Raw genomic sequence first — 14,931 nt, 5'->3', positions numbered from 1 at the left:
TCAGGTCTTTGTTAATGATGTTGACCAGGGGGCGGTGGTCAGTTTCGACCGTAAATCGTGGCAGGCCATACACATAGTTGTGGAACTTGTCCAGTCCAGTTAACAAGCCCAGGCATTCTTTTTCGATTTGCGCGTAGCGCTGTTCAGTAGGGGTCATGGCTCGTGAGGCATATGCAACCGGGGCCCATGACGACGTGCTGTCTTTTTGCAGGAGTACCGCTCCAATACCAGATTGGCTGGCGTCTGTTGAGATCTTTGTAGGGCGAGTCGTGTCAAAGAAGGCCAGCACTGGTGCCGTGACCAGTTTGTGCTTGAGCTCCTCCCATTCCCGCTGATGCGATTGGTGCCAGTTGAATTCTGTCGATTTTTTTACGAGATGGCGCATATTTGTTGTATGAGAAGCCAGGTTGGGAATGAACTTCCCAAGGAAGTTGACCATGCCCAGGAATCTTAGGACAGCCTTCTTGTCAGCCGGTCGTGGCATGGCTGTGATGGCGCTAACCTTGTCTGCATCGGGACGGACCCCTGACCTTGAGATGTGGTCCCCGAGGAATTTCAGCTCCGTCTGGCCGAAGGCACACTTCGCACGGTTGAGACGCAGGCCATTTTGTCGTATGCGGGTGAAGACACGTCGTAGACGATGCATGTGTTCCTGCGGAGTGGTGGACCAAATGATGATATCGTCCACATATACACGTACCCCTTCGATGCCTTCCATCATCTGCTCCATAATGCGGTGGAAAACTTCAGATGCTGAAATGATGCCGAATGGCATCCGGTTGTAGCAGAATCTGCCAAAAGGGGTGTTGAATGTGCATAGTCTTCGGCTGGCCGGGTCCAGTTGGATCTGCCAAAATCCTTTGGACGCATCCAATTTGGTGAATATTTTGGCTCGCGCCATCTCGCTGGTGAGGTCCTCTCGTTTCGGGATGGGATAGTGTTCCCGCATGATGTTGTTATTCAGATCTTTAGGATCTATACATATACGGAGCTCGCCAGAGGGCTTCTTCACACAGACCATGGAGCTGACCCATGGCGTGGGCTCCGTGACCCTGGATAGGACCCCTTGGTCCTGAAGAACCTGCAGTTGTACCTTGAGGCGGTCTTTGAGTGGCGCAGGAACCCTGCGAGGTGCGTGAACGACAGGGATGGCGTCCGGTCTGAGTCGAATCTTGTACGTGTATGGCAATGTCCCCATGCCTTCAAAAACCTCCTGGTTGTGAGCAAGGAGGGAATGGAGATTTGCGTGGAACTCGGCATCCGGGAAGTCGGATATCTCATCTGGAGAGAGAGAGACATAATGCGCTGTACCAGGTGAAGGACCTTACACGCCTGTGCGCCCAGTAACGAGTCCTTTGATGAGCCGACAACTTCGAAGGGGAGTGTGGCCGTGTGCATCTTGTGAGTTACCTGTAGCTGGCAAGATCCTATGGACGGGATGACGTTCCCGTTATAGTCAACCATCTTGAGCCGGGATGGCGTGATGGGTGGTTTGACCTTCATGGCCTGGACTGCAGAATATGCAATCAGGTTGGCGGATGCGCCGGTGTCCAGACGGAAGGCGACGCGCGATCGGTTGACCGTCAGGGTGGCACACCACTCATCGGCTGGATTGATGGCATTGACCTTGTTGACATCGATGACGGAAACGCGGAAGGCATCCTGGTCATCTGCATCACTTAACTGGAAGTCTTGATGCGTGGGCTGGACGGTCCTGACTTGTCTGCGAGATTGTCGAGGATGCGCCGGATCCATGGGTTGAGCCGAACGACAGTGGGCTGCGTAGTGGCCCATCTTGCCACATCTGAGGCACTGTCGGTTTTTTGCAGGACATTGCCCTTTTAAATGTAGAGCTCCACAATTGCCGCACGTCATGACGTCACGGCGTTCGTTGCGCCACTGCGCATGCGCAGTGCGATCTTGCGGTGGGCGCGCCTGCGCAGTGCGTCCCTCGTTGTGGCCGTTATTTTTGGCGCGCACCTGCGCGGGAGACCGCGAAAAGCGCGGGAAGCGGCCGCTGTCGTCCGGGCCGTGGGTCGGGAAGTAATCGACGGCCTGGATGCGTTCGACGTCGTGGGCGGCCTGGCTTGCCGATTCGACGGCTGGGGACCCCCTCCGTGCCAACTCGGACGCCTGAAATCGGGCAAAACGGCAGGTAGCATTTTCGTGGAGGACACAGGCTTCCACAGCAGACGCTAAGGTGAGGCTTTTTATTTTAAGAAGCTGCTGGCGTAGGCCACTAGAGGCAAGGCCAAAAACAATCTGGTCCCTGATCATGGACTCTGTGATGGTGCCGTAACCGCAGGATTGCGCTAGAATCCGGAGGTGCGTCAAGAAGGGTTGAAAAAGCTCCTCCTTACCTTGCAGGCGTTGCTGAAAGAGGTATCTTTCAAAACTTTCATTTACTTCAACTTGAAAGTGCTGGTCCAGCTTGAGGATGACCGTGTCATATTTGGACTGGTTTTCGCCCTCTTCGAACACCAGTGAGTTGAAGACGTCGGTGGCGTGCTGACCTGCGTAGAAGAGGAGCATTGCAATCTTCGTTTCATCCGAGGCACTCTGTTTTTCGGTGGCACGGATGTACAGGTCAAATCGCTGCCTGAAGAGCTTCCAATTGGAACCTAGGTTCCCCGCGACCTGCAACGGCTGCGGTCCGTCGGTGTGGTCCATGTCCAGAATGGCAGGTTAGTAGGCAGGTATCGATCCACTCCTGTACCATGTGGTGTTGGGTGTTCTGACACACAGATGAGCCAACACGGTTGTATATGGTACAACGCTATTTTATTCAAACTTACTATGTACAGTTTGGTCTTTGCACTCTGCACGTGGGGGTTCCCTGCTTGTGATGTTTTAACAGCTCTTCCTTGTTTCTTTGTCCCCAGACCTACTGACTACCAGGTGTCGTGCTCGTGCTTTTTATGTGGTTGGTGTTCTTGTCTGTGATTGGTTGTGGTGTTGTGTGCTCTGATTTGCCTGTTGGTGTGTCCATCATGATGTGTGTGTTTGAATATCATGACAGATGAGGGGCGACTTGATAGAGGTTTATAAGATGATCAGGGGAATAGATAGAGTAGACAGTCAGAGACATTTTCCCCGGGTGGAACAAACCATTACAAGGGGACATAAATTTAAAGTGAAAGGTGGAAGATATAGGAGGGATATCAGAGGTAGGTTCTTTACCCAGAGAGTAGTGGGGGCATGGAATGCACTGCCTGTGGAAGTAGTTGAGTCGGAAACATTAGGGACCTTCAAGCAGCTATTGGATAGGTACATGGATTACGGTAAAATGATGTAGTGTCGATTTATTTGTTCTTACGGGCAGCACGGTAGCATTGTGGATAGCACCATTGCTTCACAGCGCCAGGGTCCCAGGTTCGATTCCGGCTTGGATCACTGTCTGTGCGGAGTCTGCACATCCTCCCCATGTCTGCGTGGGTTTCCTCCGGGTGCTCCGGTTTCCTCCCACAGTCCAAAGATGTGCGGGTTAGGTGGATTGGCCATGATAAAGTGTCCTTCGTGTCCAAAATTGCCCTTGGTGTTGGGTGGAGGTGTTGAGTTTGGGTAGGGTGCTTTTTCCAAGAGCCGGTGCAGACTCAAAGGGCTGAATGGCCTCCTTCTGCACTGTAAATTCAATGATAATCTATGATTAATCTAGGACAAAGGTTCGGCACAACATCGTGGGCCGAAGGGCCTGTTCTGTGCTGTATTTTCTATGTTCTATGTTCTATGACCTTGCCCCGCTGTGTGTTATTGAACATGAAGGCAACCGACCGTTGGTCAGTGAGGAGAGTGAATCTCCTGCCTCCAATGCCGCACAGCTTCAACGATGGCTTGGGCCTCCTTTTCGACGGAGAAGTGCCGAAGTTCTGAGGCGTGGAGGGTGCGGGAAAAGAATGCCACGGGTCTGCCTGCCTAGTTGAGGGTGGCGGCTAGAGTGACGTCTGATGCATCGCTCTCAACTTGAAAGGGAGGGTCTCGTCGACCGCATGCATCACGGCCTTGGCGATATCGGCCTTGATACGGTTGAAGGCCTGGTGAGCCTCAGCCGGCAGGGAGAAAACTGTGGAGTGAATGAGTGGGCGGGTCTTGTCCGCATAGTTAGGGACCCACTGGGCATAGTATGAGAAGAATCCCAGGCATCGTTTGAGGGCCTTGGAGCAGTGGGAGAGGGGGAGTTCCATGAGGGGGCGCATGCAATCGGCGTCAGGCCCAAGAACTCCATTTTGCACCACATAGCCAAGGATGGCTAAGTGGTTGGTGCTGAACACACACTTCTCCTTGTTATACGTTAGGTTCAAGAGTTTGGCTGTGTGGAGAAATTTGGAAAGGTTAGCGTCGTGGTCCTGCTGGTCGCGGCCGCAGATGGTGATGTTATCCAGGTACGGGAAGGTGGCCCACAGTCCGTACAGGTCAACCATTCAGTCCATCTCCCGTTGGAAGACCGAGACCCCATTAGTGACGCCGAAGGGAACCCTAAGGAAGTGGTAAAGGCGGCCGTCTTCTTCGAACGCCGTATATTGGCAGTCCGCCTTGCAGATGGGGAGCTGGTGGTGGTCAGATTTCAGGTCCACTGTAGAGAAGACCTGGCACTGTGCAATCTGATTGACCATATCAGATATGCGTGGGAGGGGGTACGCGTCGAGCTGTGTGTACCGATTGATGGTCTGACTGTAGCCAATGACCATCCTGTGTTTCTCTCCAGTCTTTACAACTACCACTTGGGCTCTCCAGGGGCTGTTGCTGGCCTCAATGATGCCTTCCCGCAGTAGCCGCTGGACCTCCGACCTGATGAAGGTCCTGTCCTGGGCACTGTACCGTCTGTTCCTGGTGGCGACGGGTTTGCAATCCGGGGTGAGGTTCGCAAACAGGAAGGTGGGTCGACCTTAAGGGTCGTGAGGCCACATACAGTAGTCACACAGCACAGAAAAGGCCCTTCGCCCCTTCAAGTGTGCACCAGTCAAAAAAAAATACCTAACTATTCTGATCCTGTTTCCTAGCACTTGTCCAATAGCCTTGTATGTTTTGGTATCGCAAGTGCACATCTAAATACTTCTTACATGTTATGAAGGTCTCTGCCCCACCATTCCTTCAGGTAGCGAGTTTCAAACTCCCCACCACCGCCTGGGTAAAAAGGTTTTTCCTCACATCCCCTCTAAACCTCCTGCCGTTTACCTTAAATCTATATCTCCTGGTCATTGATACCTCCACCAAGGGGAAAAGCTTTTCCCTGTCTACTCTATCTATGCGCCTCATAATTTTATTCATCTCAATCATGCCCCCCCCCCCCCTTAGTCTCCTCTGCTCCAAGGAAAACAACCCCAGTCTATCCAATCTCGTTTCATGACTAAAACTCTCCAGCCCAGGCAACATCCTGGTAAATCTCCTCTGCACACTTTCCTCTGACAGTGCAGCACTCTGTCAGTACAGACCCTCTGACAGAGCAGCACTCCCTCAGTACTGACCCTCTGACAGCGTAGCACTCCCTCAGTACTGACCCTATGACAGTGCAGCAATCCCTCAGTACTGACCCTCTGACAGTGCAGCACTCCCTCAGTACTGACCCTCTGACAGCGCAGCACTCCCTCAGTACTGACCCTCTGACAGTGCAACACCCCCTCAGTACTGACTTAACAGTGCAGCACTTCCTCAGTACTTATTGACCCTATGATAATGCAGCACTCCCTCAGCACTGACCCTCTGACAGTGCAGCACTCTGTCAGTACAGACCCTCTGACAGTGCAGCACTCCCTCAGTACTGACCCTCTGACAGCGTAGCACTCCCCCAGTACTGACCCTATGACAGTGCAGCACTCCCTCAGTACTGACCCCCTGACAATGCAGCACTCTCTCAGTACTGACCCTCTGACAGTGCAGCACTCCCTCAGTACTGACCCTCTGACAGTGCAGCACTCCCTCAGTACTGACCCACTGACAGTGCAGCACTCCCACAGTACTGACCCTCGACAGTGCAGCAATCCCTCAGTACTGACCCTCTGACAGTGCAGCACTCCCTCAGTACTGACCCTCTGACAGTGCAGCACTCCCTCAGTACTGACCCTCTGACAGCGCAGCACTCCCTCAGTACTGACCCTCTGACAGCGCAGCATTCCCTCAGTACTGACTCTCTGACAGGGCAGCACTCCCTCAGTACTGACGCTCTGACAGTGCAGCACTTCCTCAGTACTGGCCCTCTGACAATGCAGCACTCCCTCAGTACTGACTCTCTGACAATGCAGCACTCCCTCAGTACTGACCCTCTGACAGTGCAGAACACCCTCAGTACTGGCCCTCTGACAGTGCAGCACTCCCTCAGTACTGGCCCTCTGACAGTGCAGAACACCCTCAGTACTGGCCCTCTGACAGTGCAGAACACCCTCAGTACTGGCCCTCTGACAGTGCAGCACTCCCTCAGTACTGACCCTCTGACAGTGCAGAACACCCTCAGCAACACTGAGAAACCAATTTCCTGCTCATGGTCTAATTGCTCTTTTTTGATCTGCCTGTGCAAAGACTTTTCCTCATTACAATGGTGACACAGTTGAAAATTGGATCAATGGCTCTGACGCATTCTCGGACCTAATGGACTGGTGAAAGGTTTTGGAGAAATGTTGTCAGCTTTTCTTTCTTCGATGCAGCAGCAACAGATATTAACATCCTGATATGTGAATGGTTTGAATATGTTTGACATCCCACAGAACAATCTCCTCGGCTAGTTGTGAGTGATGTTCGCCATCTCTCCACAGATCTGCCCACTCCACATGGCCTTCATTTCAAATCCCTCTCCGAGACAGCAGTGGTGGTACAATGGGAACCTCTTCACGTTCTGATTGATGGCTGGGAGATCAGTTTTATTGCAAAGGTAAACCATCGCCAATGCGCACACTCTTGGGGAGCTCAGCATGCATCTCTGGGGAGCAAAGCAGAGAAGTCAATAAACCTTATCAAAGAGAGTCCATATGTCACGACCTTGCTAATTATAGCTCCAAATTCCAGCCAAGTATCTCAATTTAATATTCAACCAGTTGTCGAGTGTCTCACCTTGCGTTTCTGCCAGATGTCTTGTGCTCAATGTGCTACGAGTCTGGTGTCTGGATATGATATTCAGCCAGACATCTGCTGCCTGGCAGTGATATTGAGCCTGGTGTCTGGATGTGATATTCAGCCAGGTGTTTGGCTGTTACGTAAAATCACACATATCCAGACATCTAACGGCACGGTAGCACAGTGGTTAGCACAGTTGCTTTACAGCTCCAGGGTCCCAGGTTTGATTCCCGGCTTGGGTCACTGTCTGTGCGGAGTCTGCACATCCTCCCCGTGTGTGCGTGGGTTTTCTCCGGGTGCTCCGGTTTCCTGCCACAGTCCAAAGACGTGCAGGTTAGGTGGATTGGCCATACTAAATTAATTGCCCTTAGTGTCCAAAAAGGTTAGATGGGTTACTGGGTTACGGGGATAGGGTGGAGGCCAAAGTAGGGTGATCTTTCCATGGGCCGTTGCAGACTCGATGGGTTGAATGGCCTCTTTCTACACTGTAAATTCTATGATCTATGAACTAAATATCGCATTGAGACAGCAGATATCTGACTGAATATCACATCGACACACCAAACATCTGTCTGAATGTAATAAGTCTCAGTGTGATATTCAGCCAGATGTCTGGAGTCTCAATGTGACATTCAGACAGATGTCTGGAGTCTCAATGTGAAGACCCGAAAGACATGCTGTTAGGGAGAATTCAGAATGACCAAATTACCTATCTGTTCTCGAACTGACGATGGAGTGTGACGATTTGGGGCTTTTCACATTAACTTCATTGTAAGCCTACTTGTGACAATAAAGATTATTATTACATTCAGACAGATGTTTGGTGTGTCGATGTGATGTGTGCCGGCGCGCGTAAGAAGTTCCCCGCGCATGCGCAGGATTGGGCTGCCCCAACTGCGCATGCAGGGGTTGGCGCAGCGCCCATTTGGCGCCATGTAAGGACGCTGGAGTGGCGTGAACCGCTCCAGCGCCGTGCTGGCCCCATGTGTGGGCCAGAATAGGTCGTGCCCGGGCCCTGTTCGTGCCGTCATGAAAAGCGATGGCGTTCACGACTGCGCGGGCACTTGTGGAGAATCGCCCCCCTGGTGCCTCAGTGTGATATTCAGACAGATGCCTGGAGTCTCAATGTGAGATTTTCAGCCAGATGTCTGGTGTCTTGATGTGATATTCAGCCAGATGTCTTGTGTCTGGATTTGTCTGGTGTTTGGAACAATCCGATGCACGGCTGTCCTGGCGTGTGCTGAAATAGTCATTTAGATTTGACTCGGAAACTGAGCGCGGAATTGTGAGCTGATGAACCTCTTTACATTTAGTAAGTGGTATAAATGTTTAGCGCAGAGAACAAACTATTGGTTGATCATTAAATGTACCCAGTCATTATCAAATCCAACCTCTCCATTCCCCCACCTCTCCCTCTCTTTCTTTCTCAAATTGCTTTCTTCACCTACTTCCTCAAATCTCTACCCCACTCCCATCCTTTTCTCTCACCTCTTCGCTCACCCCTCTCTCTTCCTTCTGTCTTCCATTGTTATTGCCGCTCCCTCTTTCCTTTTCTTCTTCCTCACTCCACTCTCTGCCGCATGTTTTCCAAGGAGTGTGTGTCATTGTCAGATTGACGCTCCATGCCTCCTTTTCTGTACCAAGATGGCAGTGATTTTTCATTTCAGATACTTTAGGTAATGCTGGATGCTGAGGGAAGACATGCCAGTCTGTTTTTATAGCATTCTGGTCTCAGTGTTTACTCATGTGGGTGTCGCTGGCTCGGCCAGTCTTTATTGCCCATCCCTAGTTGCCCTTCAGAAGGTTGTGGTGAGTTGCCTTCTTGAACCACTGCAGTCCTTCAGGTGTAGGTACACCCACAGTGCTGTTAGTGAGGGAGTTCCAGGATTTTGTCCCAGTGACACATTTTCAAGTTGGGGTGTTGAGTGACTTGAAGGGGAACCTCTAGCTGGTGGGGTTCCCAGGTATCTGCTACTCTTTTCCTTCTCGATGATAGTGGTCGTGGATTTGGAAGGTGCTGTCTAAGGAACCTTGGTGAGTTCCTGCAGTGCATCTTGTAGATGGTACACGCGGTTGCCACTGTTCGGCGGTGGTGGAGGAGGGAGTGAAAGTTTGTGGAAGGGGAAGCAATCAAGCGGCTGCTTTGTCCTGGATGGTGTCGAGCTTCTTGAGTGTTGTTGGAGAAAAAAGTGAAGAGAGATGAGTGAGAGGGGAAGAGTTGGGTGGTTTTCACTGGGGAACGGGTTCCACAAACATTGAATCTCACTGGGAAACGGGATCCAGGGAAGGATCCATTACACTCCTGACTTGTGCCTTGTAGATGGTGGACAGGCTTTGGGGGTCAGGAGGTGAGTTACTCACCACAGGATTCCAAGCCTTTGACCTGCGCGAGTAGCCACAGTATTAATGTGGCGAGTCCAGTTCAGTTTCTAATCAATGGTAACCCCCAGATGTTGATTGTGTTTGTTTGGTGTAGCTGTGTAAGTAGGTGGGCTTGCAGAGGGAAATGGGTAAGTGGATTGGGTGGCAGATTGGTTGAGTGTGTGGGTGGGTCAGGTTGGGAGGCATTGTCAGGCTGGACTCATCAGGTCAGTGAGAGCTGGAGTGGAATCTCAGGGGGAGTCCGGGGGTTTGCTGGGTGCGAGGGAATCAGGGTGGAGTCAGGGCTTGGACGTTGTGGTTGGGTAATGTGCGGTAGTCAATTTGACTTGGTGGAAAGTTGGAAGTTGGAGGGGGGTCAGAAGGCCAGTGTGAGTGACTCGGGGGCTCGGTTGCATGATTACTCAACTGTTAATTGAGGGGTTTTCTGTCTCCGTTTTCCTGTCAGCAATGGTAAGTCGGTAAGTCGGAGATGTCCAAAAGTCCCCAACTCTAAATTGGAGACTTCCTGGTGAGCCGCTGGGCGCAATGGAATTGCCCACAGAAATGTGAACTTCCTGGCAGTTTGCACCGTGTCGCTGCAATGGTATTTTCGAGGGATGCCCCAGTACTTCTTGGGGGGTATGTCTGGTCTGAGATGAGAGGATCAGGGGCTTTCTCTTTCACCCCACCCTTTTTACTCTCCGCCTTTCACCCAACTCTTCCCGTCTCACTCATCTCTCTTCACTTTTTTTTCATCAACCACTCCCCATCTCCCACTCCTTTGCCCCTCACATGGAAGCTGTCTCCCTAGGACCTACCCCTTCCCTTCTGTCTCCCCTACTCTTGGTTTTCTCTGACTCTGTCTCATCTGTTTTTCAGAGTAATGAAGGGGGGATGGTAGTGCAACTTCCCAGCACTGTCACGTCTTTTAATCAGTCAGGCTTGAGGCCTGGTGAGGATTACACCGTGAACTTGGTCGCACTCAAAGAGAAGAGCAGGAGCTCACCAGCAACAACAACAGTGTCAACCCGTGAGTTAAAGCACTTTTCACAAAACAAATATTCAGCAAGAGTGCAGGCTGATGCACGATCAATTGCACAAAGACTAAAGTTCGGTACAACTGTGGCTTTATTACAGTCAGGTGTGTGGCCTCCTGCTGCAGCTGGCGAAATGGCAGGGCACTGGAGGTCATGCATATTTATACAGTTCTCCGTGGGCGGAGCCAGCCAGCAGGAGCTACCGGCGAACCTGTAGTGCAGGTCCATCTCCTATTACAGTGGTTCACTACATTCACCCCCTGTTAAAATAGAGTCCGGCGGGGGTGACGTGAAACTATATACAATTAGTGCAATTATGTACAGTGGTAGGGGAAGAAAAGTCCATGTTGACGGTCCGGAGTCCGTCAAAGGTTCAGCCTTTGTGCTTTGGTGCTTCGGTGCTTCGTTGGGAACGGCGTAACGGTGGTGGCGAAGTCGATGCTGGCGGTGGTGGCGGTGCTGATGCTGGCCAGTCATCGGGGAACTCCGGGAGCTTGCTGAAGTCCTCTTCGTCCTCTTGTGCGGAAAAGGGGAGGGGGTGGTGGTCTGGTGGGGTCAATATTGGCGGCGCGGTGGGAGGTGGGGGGGGGGGGGGGGGCGCATTGGTGGTGGGGGGGGGGTTGGGGTGGAACATGACGGTGCCAGGTCCCTGAGTGAGACAGTATCTTAGCGGCCATTGGGGAACTCAACGTAGGCATATTGAGGGTTGGCGTGGAGCAGGTGAACCCTGTCCACCAAGGGGTCCGCCTTGTGGAGTCGGACGTACCTACGGAGAAGGACCGGTCCTGGAGCAGCGAGCCAAGTTGGGAGCGACACCCCGGATGTGGACTTCCTGGGGAAGGCAAAAACACGTTCATGGGGTGGGTTGTTAGTGGCGGTGCACAATAGTGACCGGATGGAGTGCAGAGGGTCAGGGAGGACCTCCTGCCAACGAGAGGCTGGGAGGTTCCTGGACCGTAGGGCCAGCTGGATGGCCCTCCAAACCGTCCCATTCTCCCGTTCTACTTGCCCGTTTCCCCGGGGGTTGTAGCTGGTGGTCCTGCTGGAGGCTATACGCCTGCTGAGCAGGAACTGACGCAGCTCATCACTCACGGGGGAACGGGTTCCACAAAGCTTGACTCTCACTGCGGAACGGTTTCCACAGACATGAAATCTCACTGGAGAACGGGTTCCACAAACATTGAATATCACTGGGGAACGGGTTCCACAAACATTGAATCTCACTGTGAACGGGTTCCACAAACATTGAATCTCACTGGGGAACGGGTTAAACAAACATTGAATATCACTGGGGAACGGGTTCCACAAACATTGAATATCACTGGGGAACGGGTTCCACAAACATTGAATCTCACTTGGGAACGGGTTCCACAAACATTGAATCTCACTGGGGAACGGGTTCCACAAACATTGAATCTCACTGGGGAACGGGTTCCACAAACACTGAATCTCACTGGGGAACGGGTTCCACAAACACTGAATCTCACTGGGGAACGGGTTCCACAAACACTGAATCTCACTGGGGAACGGGTTCCACAAACATTCAATCTCACTGGGGAACGCCACAAACATTGAATCTCACTGGGGAACGGATTCCACACAAACTGAATCTCACTGGGGAATGGGTTCCACAAACATTGAATCTCACTGGGGAACGCCACAAACATTGAATCTCACTGGGGAACGGATTCCACACAAACTGAATCTCACTGGGGAACGGGTTCCACAAACATTGAATCTCACTGGGGAATAGGTTCCACAAACACTGAATCTCACTGGGGAACGCCACAAACATTGAATCTCACTGGGGAACGGATTCCACACAAACTGAATCTCACTGGGGAATGGGTTCCACAAACATTGAATCTCACTGGGGAACGGGTTCCACAAACATTGAATCTCACTGGGGAACGCGTTGCACACACACTGAATCTCACTGGGGAATGGGTTCCACAAACATTCAATCCCACTGGGGAATGGGTTCCACAAACATTGAATCTCACTGAGTAACGGATTCCACACACACTGAATCTCACTGCGGAACGGGTTCCACAAACATTGAATCTCACTGAGAAATGGGTTCCAGAAACTTTGAATCTCACTGGGGAATGTGTTCCACAAACATTGAATCTCACTGGGGAACGGGTTCCATAAACATTGAATCTCACTGGGGAACGGATTCACACAACAATGAATCTCCCTGGGAAAGGGTACCCCTCATACTGTCTCTCACTGGGGAACGGGTTTCACATACATGGAATCTCACTGGGGAACGGGTTCCACAAACATTCAATCTCACTGGGGAATAGGTTCCACAAACACTGAATCTCACTGGGGAACGGATTCCACAAACATTGAATCTCACTGGGGAACGGGTTAAACAAACATTGAATATCACTGCGCAACGGGTTCCACAAATACCGAATCTCACCGGGGAACGGGTTCCACAAACATTGAATCTCACTGGGGAACGGGTTCCACAAACATTGAATCTCACTTGGGAACGGGTTCCACAAACATTGAATCTCACTGGGGAACGGGTTCCACAAACACTGAATCTCACTGGGGAACGGGTTCCACAAACATTCAATCTCACTGGGGAATAGGTTCCACAAACACTGAATCTCACTGGGGAACGGATTCCACAAACATTGAATCTCACTGGGGAACGGATTCCACACAAACTTTGAATCTCACTGGGGAACGGGTTCCACAAACATTGAATCTCACTGGGGAACGGGTTCCACAAACATTGAATCTCACTGGGGAACGGATTCCACAAACATTCAATCCCACTGGGGAATAGGTTCCACAAACATTGAATCTCACTGGGGAACGGGTTCCACACACACTGAATCTCACTGCGGAACGGGTTCCACAAACATTGAATCTCACTGAGAAATGGGTTCCAGAAACTTTGAATCTCACTGGGGAATGTGTTCCACAAACATTGAATCTCACTGGGGAACGGGTTCCATAAACAATGAATCTCACTGGGGAACGGGTTCCACAAACATTGAATCTCACTGGGGAACGGATTCACACAACAATGAATCTCCCTGGGAAAGTGTACCCCTCATACTGTCTCTCACTGGGGAACGGGTTTCACATACATGGAATCTCACTGGGGAACGGGTTCCCCTCATACTGACTCTCACGGGGGAACGGGTTCCACAAACACTGAATCTCACTGGGGAACGGGTTCCACAAACATTGAATCTCACTGAGGAATGGGTTCCACAAGTATTGAATCTCACTGGGGAATGGGTTCCACAAGTATTGAATCTCACTGGGGAACGGGTCCCACAAACATTGAATCTCACTGGGGAACTGGTTCCACAAACATTGAATCTCACTGGAGAACGGGTTCCACAAACATTGAATCTCACTGGGGAACGGGTTTCACAAACATTGATTCTCACTGGGTAACGGGTCCCCCTCATACTGTCTCTCACTGGGAAACAGGGTTCACAAACAGGGAATCTCACTGAGGAACGGGATCCACAAACACTGAATCTCACTGGGAAACGGTGTGCACAAACATTGATTCTCACTGGAGAATGTGTTCCAGAAACATTGACTCTCACGGGGGAACGGGTTCCACAAAGCTTGATTCTCACTGGGGAACGTATTCCCCTGATACTGACTCTCACGGGGGAACGGGTTCCACAAAGCTTGACTCTCACTGCGGAACGGGTTCCACAGACATTAAATCTCACTGGAGAACGGGTTCCACAAACATTGAATCTCACTGGGGAACGGATTCCACACAAACTGAATCTCACGAGGGAACGCGTTCCACAAACACTGAATCTCACTGGGTAACGGATTCCACACACACTGAATCTCACTGGGGAACGGGTTCCACAAACATTCAATCATACTGAGGAATGGGTTCCAGAAACTTTGAATCTCACTGGGGAACGGATTCAACAAACATTGAATCTCCCAGGGAAACGGTTTCCACAAACATTGAATCTCACTGAGGAACAGGTTCCACAAACATTGATTCTCACTGGGGAACGGATTCAACAAACATTGAATCTCCCAGGGAAACGGTTTCCACAAACATTAAATCTCACTGGGGAACGGGTTCCACAAACATTGATTCTCACTGGGGAACGGATTCCACAAATATTGACTCTCACTGGGGAACGGATTCCACACAACAATGAATCTCACTGGGGAATAGGTTCCACAAACATTGAATATCACTGGGGAACGGGTTCCCCTCATACTGACTCTCACGGGGGAACGGGTTCCACAAAGCTTGACTCTCACTGAGAACGGGTACCCCTCATACTGTCTCTCACTGGGGAACGGGTTTCACATACATGGAGTCACACTGGGGAACGGGATCAACAAACATGGAATCTCACTGAGGAACGGGTTCCACAAACACTAAATCTCACTGGAGAACGGGTTCCACAAACATTGAATCTTACTGGGGAACGGGTTAAACAAACATTGAATATTACTGGGGAACGGGTTC

At 51.2% G+C, this 14,931-nt stretch overlaps 1 protein-coding gene across 6 annotated transcripts in view; it reads left to right on the top strand.

The window, feature by feature from the left end:
• The window catches only part of tnr (tenascin R (restrictin, janusin)), a 793,807-nt gene that overhangs the window by 272,660 nt on the left and 506,216 nt on the right, over positions 1–14,931 (top strand). For 5 of the 6 annotated variants that reach the window (XM_072511798.1, XM_072511799.1, XM_072511802.1 and 2 more), the window contains 2 exons: positions 6,696–6,859; positions 10,282–10,432. In XM_072511798.1, coding sequence (XP_072367899.1) covers positions 6,696–6,859; positions 10,282–10,432 — 315 coding nt within the window. The remainder of the gene's footprint in view (positions 1–6,695; positions 6,860–10,281; positions 10,433–14,931) is intronic. The other variant, XM_072511800.1, reaches the window with a different exon arrangement.

This window comes from Scyliorhinus torazame, chromosome 7, assembly GCF_047496885.1.
Source record: "Scyliorhinus torazame isolate Kashiwa2021f chromosome 7, sScyTor2.1, whole genome shotgun sequence".
In the NCBI taxonomy this organism is placed as follows: Eukaryota; Metazoa; Chordata; class Chondrichthyes; order Carcharhiniformes; family Scyliorhinidae; genus Scyliorhinus; species Scyliorhinus torazame.
Note: the sequence above shows the minus strand (reverse complement) of the source record. Positions and strands in the feature narration are given on the sequence as shown.